The 22,770-nt window shown below is 44.1% G+C and overlaps 1 protein-coding gene across 1 annotated transcript in view; it reads right to left on the bottom strand.

Annotated features, from left to right (window-relative positions):
* The window catches only part of Fras1 (Fraser extracellular matrix complex subunit 1), a 420,836-nt gene that overhangs the window by 80,607 nt on the left and 317,459 nt on the right, over positions 1–22,770 (bottom strand). Inside the window, exons 34-41 of the mRNA XM_006975359.4 lie at positions 22,415–22,552; positions 20,267–20,299; positions 16,308–16,439; positions 15,089–15,214; positions 12,288–12,535; positions 6,200–6,348; positions 5,867–6,029; positions 4,182–4,317 (exon numbers count right to left, since the gene is read on the bottom strand). Of these exons, the coding sequence (XP_006975421.1) occupies positions 4,182–4,317; positions 5,867–6,029; positions 6,200–6,348; positions 12,288–12,535; positions 15,089–15,214; positions 16,308–16,439; positions 20,267–20,299; positions 22,415–22,552 (1,125 nt within the window). The remainder of the gene's footprint in view (positions 1–4,181; positions 4,318–5,866; positions 6,030–6,199; positions 6,349–12,287; positions 12,536–15,088; positions 15,215–16,307; positions 16,440–20,266; positions 20,300–22,414; positions 22,553–22,770) is intronic.

The raw sequence follows: 22,770 nt of genomic DNA, 5'->3' as shown, positions 1-22,770 counted from the left end.
ACATCGTTATTAACATGTGATAAAAGTGTGACTGTGGACAGGGACAGGACATAGCTGAAGCCCAGAAACTGGAAGGCTTAGGGGGGATACTGTCTCCAAGACCATTCTCCATCTAGAAATGGACATACCAGTCTTGCTGTCTCTACAGGGAATCAGGTGAGATAATGTACCTGGAACCACTCAGCTGTTTAACTTTTACACAGCACAGAATCTGTGGTTGGTTCCTTTCTAATCATTTACACCACAAACTGGGGAATAAATATTGTGTTAATAGCCAGCGTTCTAATGTAAACTTCAGCAGTTTCTAAACTCCACTCTGGTGTAACTTTCAAGTGTTAACAATTACTCTACAGAAGAACCGTTCTGTTTAGAACCTCTCCTCCAGCACATTTTCATCTGACTTCCAAGCTTCTTGTTTTAAAATTTAGTCATTAATAATTTCATGTGTGCCTTTACGTATGTATATACATATATGTGTATGTATATGTATGTATGTATGTATAATCTTTGATCAAAGTTCTCTCATGATCCCTCTTATCCTTCCCCCTCGAACCAAATTCCTTCTTCTCAAGTTTCCCCCTACTTAGCATAGTTTTATTTTGCTTTGTTTTTGTAACGAGGGAGGGAGGGAGCAAGACTGCATTTAATTAGGGTTACTGTTTGAGTAAGGGACAATGTACCCAGTGGACATACCACTGGAAATGTGACTCCTCCCACACCCCTGCAACCTTTGCTCCTCTGAGAGTGGTGGCTGGAATGGTGACAGTCCTGTGGAAGGCTTCTGAAGACAGCCACTGCTGCTGTGGGCTCATGGGAACAACTGCCGGACTTGTCTAGAAGACATCATTCTACAACACTCTCTCCCATACTCCAGGGGTGGTCTCCCAGTTTCTTGAAGGAGCCTATACACCGGTAAGAACTCAGCCCATCGGAGAGCATGCCAGGGCTACTGAGTGCCCAGAGACCATTTAGAAGCCATGACACTCAGGTACCATTCAGACACGGAAGTGTTCAGGTCCATTTCAGGGATGAAGAGCTGCTGCAGTTTGGGTAAGTTTTCCCCAGAGACCGTGTGTTAGTCTCCAGCCTGCGGTGCAAAACCTTTAGGAGATGGAATTAAGTGGGAGTCTTAGACTCACTAGGGGCCCTTGACGGGGAGACTAGGACTGTCCACCAATTCTCTCTTTGTTTACATCCTGGACTTAAGGAGAGAGCTTTGTTCTACCATCCCATCCTGGCTATGATGAATCGCCACAGCAAGGGTCCAACTGACCAGGGGCTGCTACCACTGACCTCAGAAGTAAAGCAAGCCCGTCTCTAGAAGTTGACTTATCTCAGATGTGTGTTACAGTAACTAGAAGCTGACCAACAGGAGTGCGTTTGGAGAGTAAGATGCTCGTGCGGCACCTTTCAAAGTCCATGCTTTGCTGCTTCCCGCCCTCTCTTCTCACCCAACGCTAGCAAAGGCTGCAAAAAGCCCAGGGGAAGAGTAAATAATGTCTAAGCGATGGGCGGCTTGGCCTGTCCTTGGTTCTAGCCAGGTCCTTCTAATTGATTGCTTTTTAACTTGCTGCCATAGTCTTCTAGAGTGGAGAAGAAGAAACTGTGTCTACATATCTCCAAAGTAGAGGTGGTCCACATGGAAACAAAAACGGCTTCTTCTCCCTTCTCTAGGACGCTGTGCAAACACCAGATTCTAAAAAGGCCAGTAACTTCCTGACTCTAGACAGTGCCATTTGTTGGTACCCCAGTGCAAAGACTAGGACTGAAAATGTCTTTCGTTGGTTTGTTTTACACAACTTGTTTGGAATAGAGGAAGAAAATTGAAGCTGAGAGAGACCTAGGCAGCCAGTGGCCCAGCAATCCCCAGGACACAGAGATTAGGGTTTCTGGAACAAGTTGAGAACGCCTCCAAGTTTTACTTTCTCTTTTCATTGATCATTATAAGCTGGGAAGTTTGGCTTTGTTATCTGGGTCAAGAAAAGCCTCAGTAAATGATACCTCAAACTATACAGAATAAAAATAAGGCTTGTTTTAAAATTTTCAGAGAGTTAGTTGGCCATCAAGGGAACCAGACACTGAAGCCTTAAGCACCAATTTTCCCCAAGTTTTAAAACTGCACTTTCTCTTTTTGCTGGACATCATTGATGTGCGTTCCCTGCCTTCCTCAGCAGAATGTCGGAGGTACAAATGAAACAGCCCCTGATGAGTGTGGCTGTCACCTTGGATACCTGCTTTCCTCAGCACTGGAACAGAGATGTCCCCGAAGCACATCAGTGGGCCTTGCCCCGATCAGGCTAGTCCCAGACAAATTTAGATTCTAGGCCATTGGGTTTCACATCCGACACTGTAATGGCACTGCCTTCCCTCCTGCTTGGTAAAGAGTAAAAGCTGCTTTCCCCAGATGTAAAAACATGTTCCAGTTTAGCTGGAATTAAATTTTGGTAGCTGGTTTCATCAGCAAACAAAACACTTGGTTCCGAGCTGAAGCTCTGGGCTTCCTCCATGGAGGAAAGGGCAGTTGATGTGAACTGGGCAGTTAGTTCATACCCTTGAGTATCTTCCCACGGGGCAAAGGGCAGTTGATGTGAACTGGGCAGTTAGTTCAGACCCTTGAGTATCTTCTCTTTCCCTTAGGTTCACGTCCACGCCACTAGAGAAGGAAGAGTCTCTTAGTGGTCCTAGGACCCGCAGCCATGATGTCCATCGCACATGGGGTGACAAAAAGTGTCAGTTCATGGGCCACGCCAACCCCATAACAGGAATTCTGGGGCTCTGCCTGAGACACTGTGTTTTCACAACCCCTTCAGATGATGCTCACACACACAGAAGTCTGAGAATCATTTTCCAGAGCGGCTGGGACTTGCCAGAATTCTGACTTCCACTCCCCAGTGTGGCCTGTCTGCTATCTCCGGTGCTTCAGGTAAATGTCAAACTGTGCTACAGGGGCTTCCGGGAAAAGAAACTGCATGGAGAGAGGAGGCAGTAAGGGGCAATGGCCTTTCAAGATCTCCCACCTCACCCCTGCGCTTGTCTCTGCAGGAGATGCCATTTTTCCTTTGCCCAGAGCAACTCTCTCTGACCCTGGGGCTTTTTCGCCTTCTCAGGCAGGAGCAACTGCTTTGTTCTGTGCCCTGAAAGCTCTGTTCCTTTTTCTGTCCTTCATCATGGAATCCATCAGTCCATCTGTCCCGCACTTCAGGCAGGGTCAATGTCCTTCATGCTAGCATTGTATCTAGCACCAACATTTGTTGAAAGGAGCTTAATTATTGCAATGAACCGATCTGCACGCACACATGGAAAGAGGAGAGAGGGAAAAGATCCGAGACTTTTGACAGGAAAACATAACCATTCTAAACGAGTTTCTGGTGATCAGGCTCAAGTGGCAGGCGCCATGCTGGACACAGACACCAGCAGTCAGTGGTCTGTCTGCGGGAGCTGCTAGCTGTGTGCCAATTAGGGCCTGGCACTGGCACTGGTTCACTTGGGAATCTCACTGCAGACGCGGCAGCTCAGAAAGCGGCAGGCGCTGTCTCAGCTGCCAGTCACAGCGGGTCTCAGGGGGCCTGTGGACGGCGCGCGCCTTTGGCCTCTCCTTGTGTGATAACCTCCAGTGGGTCTAGGGCAGATGGTGGAGGGGAGGGATGTTGAAGAGGGTGTCAAAGACAGACAGCGTGCACTTCAGTTGATGTCATATCTACAGAAGGAGCTCAGACGCGAGCTTCAGTTTATCTGAACTACAGCGGCCTCACAGGAAGGGGACACAAATCTTCATTTTCCTTGACCCCCAATTCTGAATACAACTCGTGAGCCCCTCAGCCCCATAGCTCACACTCCAAATGCCTTTACTGTGCTCTAGTTTTTTCTCGCATTTATTGACCTTCTAGCACGCTATTTCCCATTCATTCCTCTCTCTCTGCTAGGGTACAAGTCAATAAGGAGGTGGAGAGGGTTATCTGTTTTGTTTATTGATACATCGTTGATGCCTAAAAATGCATGGCATAAAGAAAATGCTAAGTAATGTTTTTTTCTTTTAAATGAAAGAAACCTTCTTTTCTTCCATTTTCTTGAAATGGGTCCATCTTACTTCCATTCTCCAAGTCCAGGTTTAATTAGAATATCTCCTGTCCCCCATTTCCAGACCCTAAATAGTCTTTCTCCAGCAGAGCCACTGTGGTTACCTGTTCCTGTGTTCTCGATGCAGCCGTACTTGGGCAGAGCACTCAGTTTAATGACAGCGTCGCCCTGAAGGTTGTCGTGATCATCAGTAGCAAAGAAATGGTGTAGGGAGAGTGGGGCTCTTCCTCCCTCATCAACCTAAGGGAGAAAGGAACGAGGAATGTAGACCTGCAGAGAAACTGTTGCCTGGGGTGACCATCCAGCACCAGCTCCGCTTTGGTGGGGAGGCAGATCTCTGCAGATGAGGGAGGTGCCTGCTGCCAAAGCCGGGCACATCTTTCAGCACATCTCAGAGATGTACTCAGACACCTCGGCTGTGTGTCTCTTCTCAAAACTGCACTTCATTCAGTGATGGAGCTGGTGATAAAGCAGTTCTGGCCAGTTCTAACTAGCCGTCTCAACAAGTTTCAGGACATTCAGTGGCATTCCTGGGGCATCAGAATTCTACAGAGCACAACCAGAGAATGATAGATGCAGCCCTCCTTCACATTTCCAAGGTTGACTGTCCTACAGGCGTTACCATCCAGAATAAAAGTCCCATTTATTCCCTCATATTGTATATTTATTGGGATGTAGGAATAAAGGACTAGCTATACCTGAAAGTTAATGATTATCTTAACGTCAAAGAAGAAAATAAATCAGTATATGTATAAGCAGTTCTTGGAACTAACCTTTTCTTTTGGGGCCTGGCTTTATGTGCTAACTCTGCATTCTGGCCCTGATGCTCTTTGCTGGCCTGATGGAATTCTCGGCTGGTTGTAGGGTGGCTTATAAATTACAAAATGGGACTCTTGGATTGAGGTTGGTTCAAGTTACTTCCCCAAATTGTAGAAAAGGGGAAGTGGGGGAATATCACCACTATCTAGAAATGACTCCGAGTTTCATGAATATTAAAGGACTTGATAGAACTAGGCAATGCCCGGGCTTTGGGTACTGTTGTTCGTACAGGATGCAGGGAAGGAAAAAGTGTTTATCAATTTCCTGTTGTGCACCAGGCACTCTGCTAGGAGTGACACAGACTATTTTCATTAGTCACCAGAGAAACCCTTTATGTAGGAGAAATTGTAAGATTTAAGGAAGAAATGGAGGCTAGAAAGAATGAAGTACCTACTGCGAAGCCAGTCTGCTAGTATGAAACAAAGCTGGTACAGGCAACTGGCTGATACCTTCAGCGACAGACATGTGTTACATTGCCTTTCACACACAGGATTTCTGAATCGTGTCAATAATAATAAATATTGGCTTGATTCATTGAGGTCAGCTTTCCATGTTTTAGTTGTTACCAACTGAAATCCTCAAAGGTATATTCTACTTCTGTTTTATTCCCATTGCCAACAATATCTAGTATTATATATATATATATATATATATATATATAATATATATAATATATATATTATATATAACAATATCTAGTATTATATATATATAATATACTCTAGCATGCATGTACATGTGTGCATTTTGATTAATTTATGTGGAATATAATGATTTGGCCTTTTGCATATATTTATTTCTATATTTTAAAAAAAATTTACAATGATAGCCACAGACAGTCTGCTATTACTGCCCACATACTTTAGGGGAAGAGCTTGGCAGCCCATCTAGGCAGAAATCCTTTAGCTACATCACCAAGGATCTTAGCTCTCCCACGCGCTGGATGTTTATTGATCGGAGAGCCGTTTACCGTGATAAGGTCAGCAAAAGCAATGATGTGCGGTGGGCTCTTGGCAGGAGTGATCGTGATGGTAAAGACCTGGTTGTCCACACGGTTGTCGTCCATGTCTGAGACAGAGAAGTGGAAGCTATCCATAACCAGATGCTCTTCCGTCTCAAACCCAGCTGAGTATCTACAGGATACGGGAGAATAAAGGTTGAGTCACCCTGACAAGTTGAGTAAAAGGATTGGCCTGTTGTATAAAACAATATCAGAAACACTGCATTCTTTGAGGGAGCTACAGTCAGTTGATTACTACAGTTCTTAAAAAACCCTTTCAAAGAATCTGCAGCGCTTATGTACCTAATGTTCTTGTTGTTGATATCCTCCATGGTGAAATTGAAATCCTCTGAAAGCTCCTCCACATCGGGTCCTGAGGTCTTTAAGAGCACACCATACATGGGCACAGAACGTAACTGAATCCAGATCTCTGGGTCAGGGGAAGAATCGTCCTAATCAGGCAAATATAAGTCAGGACATGAATGCAGGTTTGCAGAGACCCACAGGGGCTCACTTCCCCCTATGCTGATGGCAGCAGCCCCTCTCATAAAGCAATACCACTCCCAACTCCACAAGAGCTCAGGATTTATCCCTCTTCAAATGTCTTCTTGGAAGACTAGCTCAAGGTAACGGTGGGGAAACGCATTTATGGTATAGGGAGTAAAACAAAGAGATATTTTATCATTTCTGGAAGAGTCATAAGGGTCTGTTTTTATTACATGTGCACAGTACAGGAGAAGATGGCCAGCTCCAGTTCATCATTCTATAAACACAGGAGGAAGCTTCTGCAATTTCTAAGAATACTTTGCATTTCAGAAGTACACAAAATTCCATTATAGTATATAATACACTCTACAATGACAAAACTCCGTGAAACAGAATTTGCTTAGCCAATGATTCACTTCAAGTAATACCAATGTGACAAAAATTTGGATTAACAGAAGAATTTAGGAGGTTCTGTGGATTTCCTTCTATGGGAACTGAATCAATGGATCCTCACTCCCTAGGATACTTAATCTTAACAAAGAACATTTCCTTCCTCTCTATTGTTTATTGAGAAATAAAATCAGCTTTCTGTTCATCTACACTGACAAGAACAGAACATCTTCATAAACAATTTCCTCTGTCTTCCAGAATATTTTTGGAAATGTCTAGGAGGCAGGCGACGCCGTTTTGGAGGTTCCCTGGGTCATCTGTCCTCTAGAGGAGCTGACTGTGAAAATGGGGACACTCTGTTTTATTGCAGCAACAATGAAAACAAATGTTGCATGATAATTTTACTGCCAAATGCAAGTTTTCCTGGCTACGCTGTGCAACTGGTGAGGGATGAGAAAGGAGATATGAGCCAGGCAAGCGAGGTCTGGGTCCTTGTCATGTCCATCCCTGGGGGCAGCTTTCAATGAACAGTTAGAATCCTCAATGCAGGATCACAGAATTGCCTCAGTTCACCTGACAGTAGCCCAGAAGGGAACAGCAAGACTTCAGGAAATTTCTTCTAAATGTACAATATTACTGTTTTCTCCTTTCTCCATGTGGGGGATTAAATAGAAAACAATGATTTCCAAAAAGTTACCACCTCCTATTCCTGGGAGTTCTCACTGAGACAGATCTTCAAAAGACCACGGAGAATTTTCAGGTACCCTCTTCTGAGATGTGAGAACAAGGACAGGGTACCTGATTCTTAGAATAAAAAGTGTCTGTCTCAAACACTGGCAAATCCAGCAAAGAAATGCTTATTTTGTGTCAGGCATTATCTTATTATACTCTAATTTTCAAAAAATTTCTGTGTTTCAAATGTGAGAAACCAGTTATTGTTTTCTTCTCCTGAAAATACATTGTCATAATTCGGGAAAAAAAAAATCACTACTTTAGACCAGCCAAGAGATCATGAGTTCATCAAAATGCATTAGAAAACAGATCCTAACCAGGTGGTGGTGGCACACGCCTTTAATCCCAGCACTTGGGAGGCAGAGGCAGGCGGATCTCTGTGAGTTTGAGGCCATCCTGGAATACAGAGTGAGTTCCCAGGAAAGGCACAAAGCTACACAGAGAAACCCTGTCTAAAACAAAACAAAACAAAAAAAAAAAAAAAAAAAAAAGAAAGAAAACAGACCCTGTTCTCATATAATTTCCTTGTTCAAAGACCTTCATGCTCATTTTGGATGAATTCATATTTTTGCTTTATTTTCCTCATTTATTCTAAATAAACTAACATGTGATATGTAGCTACAGTGAATATAAATAGTTATTTAGCCCACATACATCCATGAGCCTACCATTCAACATGAAAATCAGATCATTATTTTAGGGCTGGGAAGACAGCTTATTGGGAAAGTGCTCTATTTGCAAACATAAGGACCTGACTTTGATCCCTATAACCCATGTTAAAGTCAGATTTTGGGGCACATGTGTGTAATCCCAGAGCTGGGGAGGAAGACAGGCAGGTCCCCAAGGCTCACCGGCTAGCCAGCCTAGCCGACTCGGAGAGTCTTAGGGGAGTGAGAAAGAGCAGAACCCAACATTGTCTTCTGCTCTCCACACACTCGCACACACACATATATACAAACACATACACAAATAATTAACTTATGTGCACTTCCTTTATCCTGCCCCTGGGCCCTTTAATCACTCTTGATTTTGTTTCTCCCTTCCTTTATTATTATTAATTTGGTTTTACAAGACAAAGTTTATCTGGGTAGCCCTAGCTGTCCTGTAACTTGCTCTGTAGCCCAGGCTGGCCTCAAACTCAGAGATCCGCCTGCCTCTGCCTCCCGAGTGCTGGGATCAAAGATGTGAACCACCATTGACAGTTTGAATTTTTAAAAATGGCTTGATATATGGCTAGAAAGAATATTTTTGGTGTAAAATAAAAAAAACCCTTAATCTTTAGGGATTTTTTTTTGTTTCTTCCTTTTTATATTTTGGAGACACTTTTTTGTTCTATAAAATGTGGCCCCGGCTGACTTTAAACGTGAGAGTCTCCTATTCTCCTACTGAGAATTCTAAGTACTGAGGTCGGAAGTATGGGCCACCATGGTTGACTCTCTTGTCCTCCTTATTCCCTCTTCTTATTCTATTTATCAGGAAATTCATTTGTGCTTTCTATATAGCTGGTTATAACTTTGATTCTCCCTGGAAGCTACACACATTTTGTTATAATTGATTCTCAGATACATGATTTGTAATAACCTTAATGTATCATATTTTGAATTACTTCAAAATATGGGTGGTATATAGAAAAGCTATTCACATTTTAATATTAATCTTGTACTTCTCACATTACGAACAAGAAAAGCGAGGCAAGTGTGTTTAAACAGCTTGCCAATGGCCACTCTACTCTATCTGGAGAGGCAAGATTGAATTAAAACTTATCAATTCAAACTCCAGAACCCACACATACTAAGGAAGCTGGGTGCGTGCATGCATGCGTGCGTGTGTGTGTGCATGCGTGCGTGTGCATGCGTGCGTGTGCGTGCGTGCATGAGTGCGTGTGGTTTATTTGGCAGAGTGCCTGTCTAGTACATACGACGTCCTGGTCCCCAGCACTACACACAGCTGTGTGGCGTACAGAAAGTGTGGCAGTGCACACCCGTAATCCCAGCACTTGAGAAATAGAAGCAGGAAATGACCAGATGCTCGAGTTCATTTTGGTTAAATGCCTAGTTTGAGGCCCCGTCTAAGATTGAAAAATAAGTAGCCTTAGAGCGGAACCATGCGTGGTCCCACTTTTGCTGTGGTATGCCCCAGCACCCTCCTGGTGCCCACACTCCGGTCCCCGCCACCCTCTCCTCCTCCTGGTGCCCACGCTCCAGTACCCGCCACCCTCTCATCCTCCTCCTGGTGCCCACGCCCCAGTCCCCGCCACCATCTCCTCCTCCTCCTGGTGCCCACGCTCCGGTCCCCGCCACCCTCTCCTCCTCCTCCTGGTGCCCACATTCCGGTCCCCGCCACCCTCTCCTCCTCCTGGTGCCCACGCTCCAGTACCCGTCACCCTCTCATCCTCCTCCTGGTGCCCACGCCCCGGTTCCCGCCACCCTCTCCTCCTCCTCCTGGTGCCCACATTCCGGTCCCCGCCACCCTCTCCTCCTCCTGGTGCCCACGCTCCAGTACCCGCCACCCTCTCATCCTCCTCCTGGTGCCCACGCCCCGGTCCCCGCCACCCTCTCCTCCTCCTCCTGGTGCCCACACTCCGGTCCCCGCCATCCTCTCCTCCTCCTCCTGGTGCCCATGCTCCGGTCCCCGCCACCCTCTCCTCCTCCTCCTGGTACCCACGCTCCGGTCCCCACCACCCTCTCCTCCTCCTGGTGCCCACACTCTAATGACGAAGAGGTTCGACTGCTGCAATCTCTGTGCTCCATCTACTTATGACCGCCATTGAATGGCTTTTCTATTACGGAAACCTTCAGTATCTCAGGAAAAAAATTTCCATACTGTACAACTCAGAGAACAGCTGCATATATCCTGCTTGTGTCTTTAAGAATGCATGCCATGCCATGCTGTACTTCCAGCAGGCTGGAAGAGTTCCCCGGAATCTTGCTGCTCTGGTGGGTAAATTCACATTCAATCAATTTTTTGAAAATGTTCAAAGTTGCCAACGAGCTCACATTTTGATGTGCAGCTTGTAATGTGTGGTTAATGGGCAGGCGCTGTTCCTGGAGAGCTATTTCGGTCTGTCAAACATTTTTCAAGCCCGGCGATCTATTGATTAAATCTGAATTCATACATTTTCACAAATGTATGACTTTCACAGGATCAAAGGACCATAACATATGATAAAAAATGATCTGCCAATTAAACACCATCGGAACTTTGCTGAAACTGTAGTGCACCCACGAGAGGAATCAAGTAGTGTTCAGTTTCTCATCATTTAAGAAAAGACAATTTAAAGGAGAAAATCATCTGTTGCACTTTATCTAATGCCTACCGTTGGAACTGGACTTTACAGTGATATTTTTCAGCCCAGAAAAGGATAACTTTTTTGTTGTTGTTTTGTTTTTTTGAGACAGATTTTCTCTGTGTAGCTCTGGCTGTCTTGGAACTTGTTTTGTAGACCAGGCTGGCCTTGAACTCACAGAGATCTGCCTGCCTCTGCCTCTCAGGTGCTGGGATTAAAGGCATACACCACCACTGCCCAGCGAAAAGAATAACCTAAACCATACAGTGTTTACAAATGAGGGGTAGAGACAAGCTGTTCACTGTAATTTTGAGGCCAGTGAAGGAAAAATTCAATACTAAGAATGATTACCATTCAAATAATTATCCTTCCTTTCAAAGCATAACAACTAATCATCATTATGTTTATATAGACAGTAGTCATCTCTTTACAACATATATAACTGCAAAATAAAATTAATTATCCTCATTATCCTTTGCCCCAGATGCAGAATCAAAGAAGGCAGACGAGTTTAATTACCAAGATCACTTAATCAAGTTTGAGCCAGACACAGGGGAAATCCCCCCTTCTTTGGCTCTCCCCCTTCTTCTCAGCTGCTCTCCTTCTCTGAGGGTAGGGCATGGCCAGCAAGCCAATGGCCTGGCCTAGGAAATCTGCAGAGAGGCACCACCAAGGGGGTGGGGCTCACAGTCTGTCTAGACTGGGTGAGAACAAAGCTGGGGAAAGTCAGCCTTCTCTCGGGGAGCCAGGCTCAGCCACTAACTCTTCATGGCTGACCAGGCACATTCTCAACTGCTCTTTCCCCCCAATTCCCAGGAGACCTCTTGCACCCTCCACTCAAAAACAATGGACCTGGAGCTTTTATGACAAGGGAATTGTTTCATTCTGACAATCACAAGCCCTTGGGGGTCCCAGTATTTTCATCATACTTTTTCTTCATTGTGTGTGTGTGTGTGTGTGTGTGTGTGTGTGTGTGTGTGTATGTATGTATGTATGTATGTAGATGTACGTGTATGTATGTTCACATGTGTGTACATAAGTCTGTGGAGGCCAGATATGATGCCTGGTATCCTTCTTGATCACCTGATGCAAGTTCTCTTGCTAGACTAAGCTGATCCAGCTAATCTACCTAGCGAATCTAGAGCTTTCCTCCCTCCTGAGCGCTGAGAACCCAGGCTGGCTACCGTGCCCACATGGCTCTTACACGGATCCTGCAGATCTGAGCTCCGGTCTTCACACTCACGCAGCAAGTGCTATATAGCCCCTGAGCCACCTCCTCAGCCCTCATCAGAGATACGCATTCACTTGTCTACGGCTGGGACACCAAGCGAGGCCAGGGTGTGCAGGATGGCTCCAAAGAGACTAGCAGGGATGGATGCTAAGAGAAGAGCCTTTACACTGTTTAGCCCTGCTATCCCAAGTGCCCAGCCACGGCGAAGCTCCCTAGGTGGCTCAGCCAGAAGTGCAGAGAGCAAGAGCGTCAATGTCAGAACTCACCACATAGGCAAGGTTTGACCTGGTGATGACGGCCGTCCGTTGACTAGCAACAGTCACGCTGAGGGAGGAACCAGGGGCCAGCCGAGGCCCTCGGTTCTCTGACGGGGACACCTCCACTTTTACTTCTGACGTTGTCACGGTCAGGCCATCTGTGACTGAGATCTCCATGCTGTCCTCCCAGGCGGAGGAGCCGTCATGTACGTACTGCAGAGCATTTCTTTCAACTTCGTCATACGTGAAAGTGTCACCTTCCAAGAATAAAACAACCCCAAACTGTAAAACCAGTGACTTCTGGGAATAACACTTCTCATTTATACAGCACCTCTGTTCTCCCGATTCCAAAGTGCACGTAGAATCATGAAGTCTGGGACTGGGAAGCTAATTAGTTCAGCCACTCACCCAACTTAGGATTCCCTGGAGAAACGGTGGGTTAGCCCGTCCCTCCTCACTTCTCAAGGTGAGAGGCTATTTAACAAGGTAGCTAATTCCTCTGGGTGACAGCCTTGGTGTATGTTGTTTTTAAGGCTCCAAATCACAGTGAGCTAAAACTAGACTCTGGGAGAACAGTTATCACTCCCAGTTCTAGGAAAACAAAGAACAGGCTTCTATTCTTCTTGACTGTTCCTCTGAATCTAATCATGGTACTGAACATTTCTTGAAGACTTAAGAAAAGAGACAGTACACTGTGCTCCATCAAAGGCGTTATTTTAATTTGGGCATTTAAGGTTTTTTTTTTTTAAATTAAAAATGTGAAAATACAATTGAATGCTCAGTGACTGGGCATTTGTTTAGCATGGGCAAGACCTTCATTTTGAGCAGTGTAGGACGTGAGTTGTTCCTGGATATTAAAAGTGCAAATTGCATAGTTCAGAGTACCAATCTATAACCTATCATCATCATAGATAAAACAGGTAGTGTGGGAAGTTTTAAGACCACAAAGGTTTGTAGAAAACGGAGTTAAATTAGAATTTTAGAAAATATAATCCACAAATATTCAAGTTGTTCAAAGTTTTGGGGCCATGAAACTTTTTTTTTTTTTTTTTTAAATAAATCATGTCTTTAGTCATGGGCCGTCATGATTCCACAGAACACAGATGAGGAAATAGTCTTGGGGGTGGTCTTCCCAGTTATATCTTTTGGAGATTCCTTGCTGAGACAGGAATTTGCTTGTTCTCTGTATTTCCCTTCTATGCCCTAAGTGCATGACGTCACTAGCGTTGGTTGGCGCTGCACCTAAAAACAGGTATCTGACTCTTTACAAAGGCCTTCAGATGCCATCTATCAAACACAAGTGTGGGTCAAGGTCAACACTAGGGGGCGGGACAATGAAGCGCTGGTGAAAGGCAACCTTGAGGAAACGGGATAATGGCTGCTTCACGCTCCTGCCCCCAAAAGGCTTCCGTTTCCACGACCCTAAAAAATTGCCCTTGTTGCTCCCAAGTGCCTATTAGTTGTTCTTTTTTTGTTTGTTTGTTTGTTTTGTTTTTCAAGACAGGGTTTTTCTGTGTAGCTTTGGTGCCTGTCCTGGATCTCGCTCTGTAGACTAGGCTGGCCTTGAATTCACAGAGATCTGCCTCCAGAGAGCTGGGATTAAAAGCCTGCACCACTACCATCCAGCACTATTAGTTGCTCTTTAAAAATTTAATCTGTTGCCGGGTGGTGGTGGCGCACGCCTTTAATCCCAGCACTCGGGAGGCAGAGCCGGGCGGATCTCTGTGAGTTCGAGGCCAGCCTGGGCTACCAAGTGAGCTCCAGGAAAGGCGCAAAGCTACACAGAGAAACCCTGTCTCGAAAAACCTAAAAAAAAAATAAAAAAAAAAAAATAAAAAAAAAAATAAAAATTTAATCCGCATTTAAGGGTAAAGATTTACCCCACTAGGGAAATTCAGAAGAATGCATTATCACATCTCTAAAAAGCAGCCGTCTCAAGGATTATGGAAGTGAGATTCGGCATTCATGGATAACCACTTTAGAAGAGACAATGTTCATTTTGATATATATTTAAATAAAACATCCAGATTTTGATTGTTTTGGGGCTTTTCTAAACTCCCTATGCGATTAATATGTATTTAAAATGATTTTTAGATTTTCTTTAGGGGTATGAGTGTCTTGCCTGCACACATGGATGTGCACCATGTGTGTGCCTGGTGCCTTGGAATGTCACAAGAGGGCACTGGATCTTCTGGAGCTGGAGTCAGAGGCTGTGAGCCACCGTGTGGGTGCTGGGAACTGAACCTGGGCGCTCCGGAAGAGCAACAAGGGCTCTCATCTGCTGAGTCAACTGTTTGGACCCAATGTGCAATATTTATAACTCAAGAAAGCTGACTACACTGTTACACAGTTTAGATAACATTTTAAAGTTATCCTCTTTGTTAATGGATGAAGAAACACAGAGCTAAAAACTACCAGAGTCTTAGACATACATTAAAAAGATTCACATAGGAAATTAAGAGAACATATTAACTTCCATGGAAAAAGCTATGTGATATGGAAGCTCACCAGCCAATCTCACCTGCAGTCCGAGGAAAGAGCTTCACAGATTTTAGAATGGGCTGGGGCTGATGGGGGGTGGAGGACTTGTGGCAGATGAAGAATTCTAATGTCTGGGTCAAGAATGTCTTTCCTCCTATCTTATCCCCCATAGGCATTTCACTTCTTTTCCAGGTCACATAAAACTAATTGTAGATGTTAAAAAAAAAAAATCCCCAAGCAGGCCAGGTAGAGAGGATGCAGCCACATATAGAAGAAACACGTATGGATCCACAGAGTGCACATAATGAAAATCACTACTAAAATGCTACCTGCGGCCATGGGCTCCGAGGACTCTGCTGTGGACTTCCGGAGAGAGCCATGCTGCGGGGGTTTCTGAAGCTGGAAGAAGAGCTCTTCTGGCACCATCTGAGCATCTCTCACGACCAACTGCAGGCCTGCAGGAGGGAAGGGAGGCTGGCTAGAGGGACAACTGCGTGCTCCCGGTAGATTAAAACCACAGGCCGGGCTGCAGATCCATTGGTGAGTAACCCATAATCATAAAGCACGGCGTAATTACGGTGAGTGCAAGGTAAGCGATAACAAACACGGTCAATCCGCCAGTTACAAGAGGGTTCTTTCAAAAGTTCCCTTGCCAGCAGGTAGCTCAGGGTTCAGAATTTCTTTTCTCCCATACAAATGAGGACAAGCACCAAAGGCCATCAGTAGGTCTGTCCTAACTAGTGTCTTTCAGAAACATCCCACGAACTGGTCTTGCTTTTCATAGTCTCTCATTTTCATAAATCTACTGAAGGAGTCAGGTTCCGCGATGGCTGCTCCAGCCATCACGACAGCAACAGAAAGAATAAAAACCGCTTTCACTGTTGTCTATATAACTCGTATATAAGACTGCTTACAAATAATTTTTGGTCAAATTATGGAAGTTAAATAATTACTTCAGGACAAAAGCCACATGTAGAAAACACATATGGATCCACAGCGTGCACACAATAAAAGTCACTAATAAGACGCTCTTGCTAAAGGAATAAACAAACTGGAAAGAGTAAGTGCACTTAGAAATAAATAAATAAAAAACCATGCACAGGATGGGCAGCTGCAGCTAGCCCCTCACAGCTTCTGAAGGTCACTGTGACCTGTCGCTTTTGTCCCCCATCATTTTCTAAACAGAAACCAGACACCGTCACTGAAACCTGCTCCCTCGACTCTCTTCTCAGAGCTCTGTTTTTCTTTATACTGTAGCAAGGATAACAAATCAAACTCCAGGAGGCTGGGAAATAAATTCTGGGCAGCATTCCATCACAGGGCTGGCCTCTAAAGGGTCCAGTTCCTCCTTTCCTGCTCTCAGAACTCCTTCGATTTACATAAAAATGGGCAGGAGGATGGATGTAGGTGGGAGTGGACACCACCCTTCCGGAAGAGGGAGGTGGTCACTGCATTTCAGCAGCCATCAAGAAGTTTCCACAGGACCGCTGCTGCTGTAATACAGTCCAAGTTCCAGAGCTACGCTTCTCTCAGGCCCCCAGTTCTTACCTAGAGAGGTGCGGCCTCCGGGTCTAACCTCCAACAGGGGAGCCCTGACCTGAAATGCTGGTGGTTGCCGATCAGAGTGAAGTAAATGAATGGTGAGGGCCATCTCCGGACTCATGTGCTGTCCATCAGAAACTGGCAAGAGGAAAGACACACCCACACACCCACATGATTAAGCATATACGTATAAATATAAATTAAATTATAGTCTGGTCACCTTTACCCAATTTTCGCAAATATTTTGCAATTTGTTAAGATGCTTAAAAATAGAAAAAAGTAGCAATGATGAGCAATTCTACTAAAGCATTTTTCTATGGATAAGACAAAGGACGAGAGTTCACAAAGGCAAAGCTATTTTTTTATTTTTCTAAAAAATTATGAATATGTATTTATTTATAAATTAAATTTTTTACAAAGTTATTTTAAAAGGTATTCTCACAAGGTGATTTTGAGGCTCGTTAGTGGGAAGTAATATAAAACAAGCACTTTAAAAACAAACAAACAAAAGCCCCCTGCAGGATCTCATGTAGCTCATCCCGGCCCCCAACTCACTCCATAGCCAGGCGTGACATTGAACTCCTAGTCTCAACCTCCCAAGTGCTAGGGTTAAAAATATGCATGCTCAAGTGGTATCAGCAGAGATATGGAAAAGTTCTTTGAATTAATTCATTCCTCTAGTATTCCAGAAAAAAATACTTTAAGAACTCTTTTTTTAGGAATGACTCTGCTTCATTGTGTTTCTTTGGAAGAACAGAACATGACTTTCACAGCAACTGTATGCAAGTCAGCAGACCCGTTTTTACCCTGTCCCTACGCACATGGCCACAAGTAGAAGACACCACTGCAAAGCAGTGACTTTATACTTTGTTTCCCCATCTTCTGTGGGAAATGAAAGCAGAATAGTCTATCTGTGAGACCAAAATGAGCCATCTTAGAAATGCTTTCACCCAAAAACTAAGGCCTAAGATTTCTCCTTTTGGGAATAGGCCATTAGTTACTGAAACCAATCAGTTCAGATTCCAGAAACCAGGAAGTGTAAAAGTACAGAGTCACAAGATAGTCACGAGGTAATGCCTGCCAGACTATGGAATGTCCTCTCCCTGGTTTCCAGGGTAAATGATCACAGAAATGCCTCCACCTGAGGGCAGCCAATGAGAAATGGTAGTGGGCAACCACTCCCTTAGAAGTAATTTCTAGAAGTCCCTAGAAGCGAGCCAATCAGAATTGTATCCATACTAGCACCCCTAAATGATGTAACCTTGTGACTTTTCCCTTTAAAAACTGAGCTTGCAGACAGGTGGGCGCTTCCTCCAGCCTCCACTGCGTTGGATGTATTGGACGAAGTCCCTGCCTAGGCTTGTATTGCTTTTGGATATCCAGGATTAAACCTTGCTTTTGCATTCCGGTCTTTGGTGGTCTCTCTGGGGGTCACGATCTGGGCACAACATATCCCTTGACTCACATTTCTGTTTCTTCCATAACTCCTCCCTCCCCTCCCTAAACCCAGGTGTGGTGGATACTGGTAACATCTGTGTGTTATCTACCATGGCTACTAAGAAAAGGGCACTGTTGATTATTTTGAATGACTCTTTACTTGAAGATGGTGTGGTTACAGGAAACCAGTTCCTTTTCCTTTCTTCTGGACTTGGCAGCACATTGGCAGGAATCTGATCTCTTAATGTAAAGTGTGGCTCAGGGATAATGATTTCACTAGGGTTGCTTTAGGTCTGGCTTGTCCTTGAGGCAGATCTAAATGATTGAGACTTTACAAGATATCTCATGTCTATCACAGAAACAGGCCCTTGGAAGAACAGAAGATAAAGTCCACATGGAAACGAAGCTTTTGTGGCTCTGGACATTTTAGTAAAGTGTCAAAATTATTGTGTATGTTCAATCTCCTTCTCTTTGGACGAGCAAAGACAGAGACTGGGTGATTCTTAAACTTTGAAGGCTCGTGGACAAACATACACTCTTCTGTTATTTTAGTGGACTCAGAACTCTCTTGAGGATCCTAGAGTGAACAATAGAAATCTCGGTGCATAAAAAAAAAAAAGACATAACTGTGAAACTACAGTTGTCTATTTGTTGTTTGCTTCAATTGGTTTTACTTTGAAAGAGAAAACGCTCAGGAGATTTCAACATCCCTACATAGTGGAGGGCAGCAAAGGCCTAACACTGCAAGAGCTTTGGCCCGATCACACAGCTGTTTGCTGTGACCAAAGACATCCCTGCCTCTTAAGGGGTAGAAAGCTATCTACCAGTGAATATTATATAATTAGAAATCATGTTGCATGGTTCAGTGTTTCAAAAGCAAATGCAAAACCTGCCAATAAAAATATTAAGAATTGCACATCTTCCCTCTCTCAAGGAGTGTTTTTGATTTCTCTGAGAAACAGCCACACTGTTTATTTGGGTTAAATGCTTCCTACGGGCCCCATTTGCCTGACGTGTGTTCCTTGCCCAGAACTGCTCTGCAGAGGGCCTGTGCTTATCACAAAAGCCAGCCAAGTCAGGAGCACTGACTCTCTTTCTGTTCTTAGCAAATGAATCACAAGGAGCTCTCCACCCTCCTTCTGCAGGTTAATGTCAGGGATTGGGTGGTCACTGCTTTGCTTCATTATCTGCCCAGTTCAAAGTTCTGTCATAAAACTCCTTTCAAAGAGGTGCTGCCTTCCTACCGGATTCCAAAAGCATTTCTCCAAGAACAGAACTTCCCTCCATCCCCTGACATTCTCCCCCCCCCCCCAAAAAAAACCCCAATGAATCTTGGGCTGAAAACAAGATAGTTTAAGGCCAGCCCAAGGCCCTCTTAACCTTATGAAAGCTCAAGGATCATTTAATTTCAGATCCTGGGCAAGTTAACGGTTGACCTTCCACCTACTCAAGCTTTCTGATTCAAAAGATGAGGCATGCTACTTCTCTTGATTTTTGTGACCTACCCACTTATACCTCAGAACACAAAACTATCCCACACTGCAGGTCAGGAACTTGGATTAAATGCTGCTCTGACCTTTTCCAGTGGTAGATGTGGCCCGCACAATCCTTAGTTTGAAAATGCTGGAAACATCCATCTTTAGAAACTACTAGGTAATTCCTAAGATGACATTTATTGTAAATTGATTTGGAAAAGAAAAAAAAAAGTCACTCATGGATACTGATTGCATGTATTACCTGCAGGGTCATTCACTAGAGATGAACTGCTAAGTTCATACAACTGAGGTGTCTCATTGAAATTAGCTGCATGGTTTTTCCCCCTCAAAGAGAAAAGATATGCAGGGCAGTTTGAGGGAAGATTTTTCTGTCCCACCAAGATTTCTTCCCATAGGAAATATCACAGGATCCAAGGATGGGTGATTCCAACAGAATGGTTAATCCTAGTTAAACAGCTGGTTTAAAAGTTAACCATCTTCATTCTAACCTGAGCAAGAATGCCTTTCCCTGTGCTACCTCAGCCTCTATTGTAGTATGAAGCAAAACTAGGATGCAGAAACTTCTAGAAGCACTTTTAGTTCACACTCTGAGTCCAAAGGCTTTTCTCTCTAGAGGCAAGGCATTTAATAAATGGTGCTCTTCAAGACTCCATATAACTACTATACATCAGCCGGGTGTAACACATGGATGCTCACATACCAACTGTTCTGGAAATATTCATGTACAGAGTTATAAGGGAACCTTCCCAGAGTGGCTGAACTCCAGCTTGCGAGACCCCAACTTTAAGACCATAACTACTATTGTTTCTTTTCAATAAATTCCACTAGGGCTCAAATAACATTAACTTTGGGCATTCTTAGTAGGTTTTTTTTTTTTCTGTGAATATGAAAATAAGTCATTGCTAGTCAATTAACCATATAATTATTTTAGAAGAGACATGCTTTAGAAGAGAAGCCATATAGCTTCTAGGAAACATAAAGGAAAGATTGAAAGGTAAGGATAATAAATAAAACCAAGATTAAAGTCTTTACCTGTGAAGTAAAATTTCACTGATTCTGGGAGACCTAAAAAAGCAAGAGAGGAAAATCAGTGTCCTAAACATTCTGTGATCAGAGGGAGAAGGGAGGGCACAAATCACAGAGTGGCAATTAGGGGAGAGAAAGATGTTTAAATCGAAATTGATCTGGTTTAGGGTGCGATCAGGAGGTCCTCTGCTCATGGAATGTTGGGTTTAATAATGTCCGCATTAATTTTAAGTATAAAAAAGACATTCATCCTGGAATAATTTGGTGCCACAGCAGTTAAGGTGACTTATAATACAGTCCTTCAGACCCTATCTTATTAGTACATGAAATCCTACAAACTGGTGAATGTGGGTGATATATAATGCTGACAGCGTGTGTGTATGTGTGTGTGTGTGTGTGTGTGTGTGTGTGTGTGTGTGTGTGTGTAGGTCAATTCCATTGTAGAACTGAGTGATGTCTAGCACCTTGATTTACACACTGCAACTGAGAGAGATTTATCTTGTGACATTTATCCCATAGATTGACAGGACATGACTCTACTCTCTCCAAAGAGACTCATGGAACTAAGGCAAGTGTAGCTGCCTTGGAAATTACTTTAACCACAGCTGACATGTTTTCCTTTTCTCTAATCTCAGGATAGCCCAAGTTTCCTGTAAAGTAGGTCTTGTAAAGTAGGGGCTAGAGAACCATGAATACTTTCATGGGCTATTAGTTAACCAGTTACTAAATACCAAGAGTGCTCCTCAGAGAATGGGCCTCTTCCTGCCCTTAGGGATTTCCAATGTAATTGAGGAGTTAATCATTTTCTGGACAATTGAACTTACACTAAATAAAGAAGAATATCAGTTTATGTTTACTTACCATAATCAAAAAGAAACCCCATAATTATTTAACCCATATTCAATTTCCTAAGAGAAATAACCAGCTGTTTTGTTTGAATAAATTTATGATATAAAAGTATTTATAAAGTTTATGGTATATACACTTTAAATATCATAATAAATGGACACCAAGATTTTTTACAATCACCCCAAGGCACAGACCTTGTAGGTGGGGAATCACAACTACTACTTCCTAGCTGCGCTAACTACCGGGTCAAGGGAGGGAGAGATGGTGGACAGCCTCAAGGCTATCCTGCTGTAGTGAAGGGTACGTGCCGGCTTTAATAAATGAACAAAAATTTCATCAGTTTGTTTTTCCACTCAGTGTTTTAAAAGAAAACTTATTGAACTGTCTTCTGTCAAATCCTGAAGCTGGAGTTGGAAGAGCACTGTACTCTCCATGCCCCCATGGACTCTCCCCCAGATACTGCAGTCCACGGTGGACACAGTCTCCTAGCCTGGCGTCCTCCTAAAGTCTGCTCATTGTCACTGTGGTGAAAGGGTCCTCATGAAAACCATCCTCTGTAGCTTTAAATTTCCACTGGGTTCCTCGTGGTCTTAGGTTAAACACCCAAATCTTTCCAAGCTCCTGTGGAGTGTAAAATCTGCCGTTAATCTCCAGTCAGACCCACCCCTGCCTGCTCTGTTAGACCCGGTACGTCACAAAAATACCACAGCCTCTTTTGCAATCCCTAAAATGTTACATTTTCTTCTCCCCAAGGTCTCATAGAAGGCATACCCTCTTCCTCCAGGAATGTTCTCTGTGCATCCATCCCCACATGCACAGGGAGCTCTTTTAGCCACTACTTTGCCAGTAGCTATCTGGACAGCCACCTCTTCACTCCTCAGTCTAGATCACCCTTATGTTTAAGTTTACCACTGAATCTTCCTCCTTTTCCAGAGCAACTCATCTCAGTCCGCAACGAAATATTCATTATTGTGATTATTTCCCTAGTAGTTCCTTTACATGGCCCCTAATCACTCCAACAGCAGGCTCAATGGCTCTTTTTGCCTCCCACTCTATCTCCAATCCCTCAACCAGAGCCACTAAACAGAAGTTGGCTGAAAGTATGCCTATGACATGAACTAGTGATGAAAAGAAGACAGACCTGAGCCCAGGTCATATACAGGCCGATAGGCCCCAAGTTACTCTGAATAGGGAGAAAAGAGTGTCAGCAAACCGTACACAAGTTTTTGAGAAGAGAAGCAGGACTAGCCATGAAGATTAAGGATGACTTGGGTGCCTCAATGAGGCAGAGAAAAAAAGCATTACCAACAAAAGAGTAGGCCATGATCTCCTGGAGGTGGGATGCTGCAGCCGGAGGGCGATACAGGATTTTACCCTGGTTAATATCTTCCTGAGTGAAATACCGGATGGGAGAGTGAGGCTGGTCTCTGTGCTCGATGATACCTGGGGAGGAAGAGACTGATGTGAGCATAGACTGCAGCTTTTGGATGACGGGACGGCCAGGCCCACCACATCCCCCTTGCCCATGAATGGGAGTCTTTATCATTCAGGAGCCTCGGCTCCCGAGCTGTTCTTCTTGTGCTCTGCTGTCAAGTTACTCAAGAAACGGACAAGTCTGGAGCCAGGGGATGGTTCAGCCAGTAAAGCACTTGTAATACAAG

Source organism: Peromyscus maniculatus, chromosome 10 (assembly GCF_049852395.1).
Source record: "Peromyscus maniculatus bairdii isolate BWxNUB_F1_BW_parent chromosome 10, HU_Pman_BW_mat_3.1, whole genome shotgun sequence".
Taxonomy (NCBI): Eukaryota; Metazoa; Chordata; class Mammalia; order Rodentia; family Cricetidae; genus Peromyscus; species Peromyscus maniculatus.
This window is presented reverse-complemented; position numbering and strand designations above follow the sequence as displayed.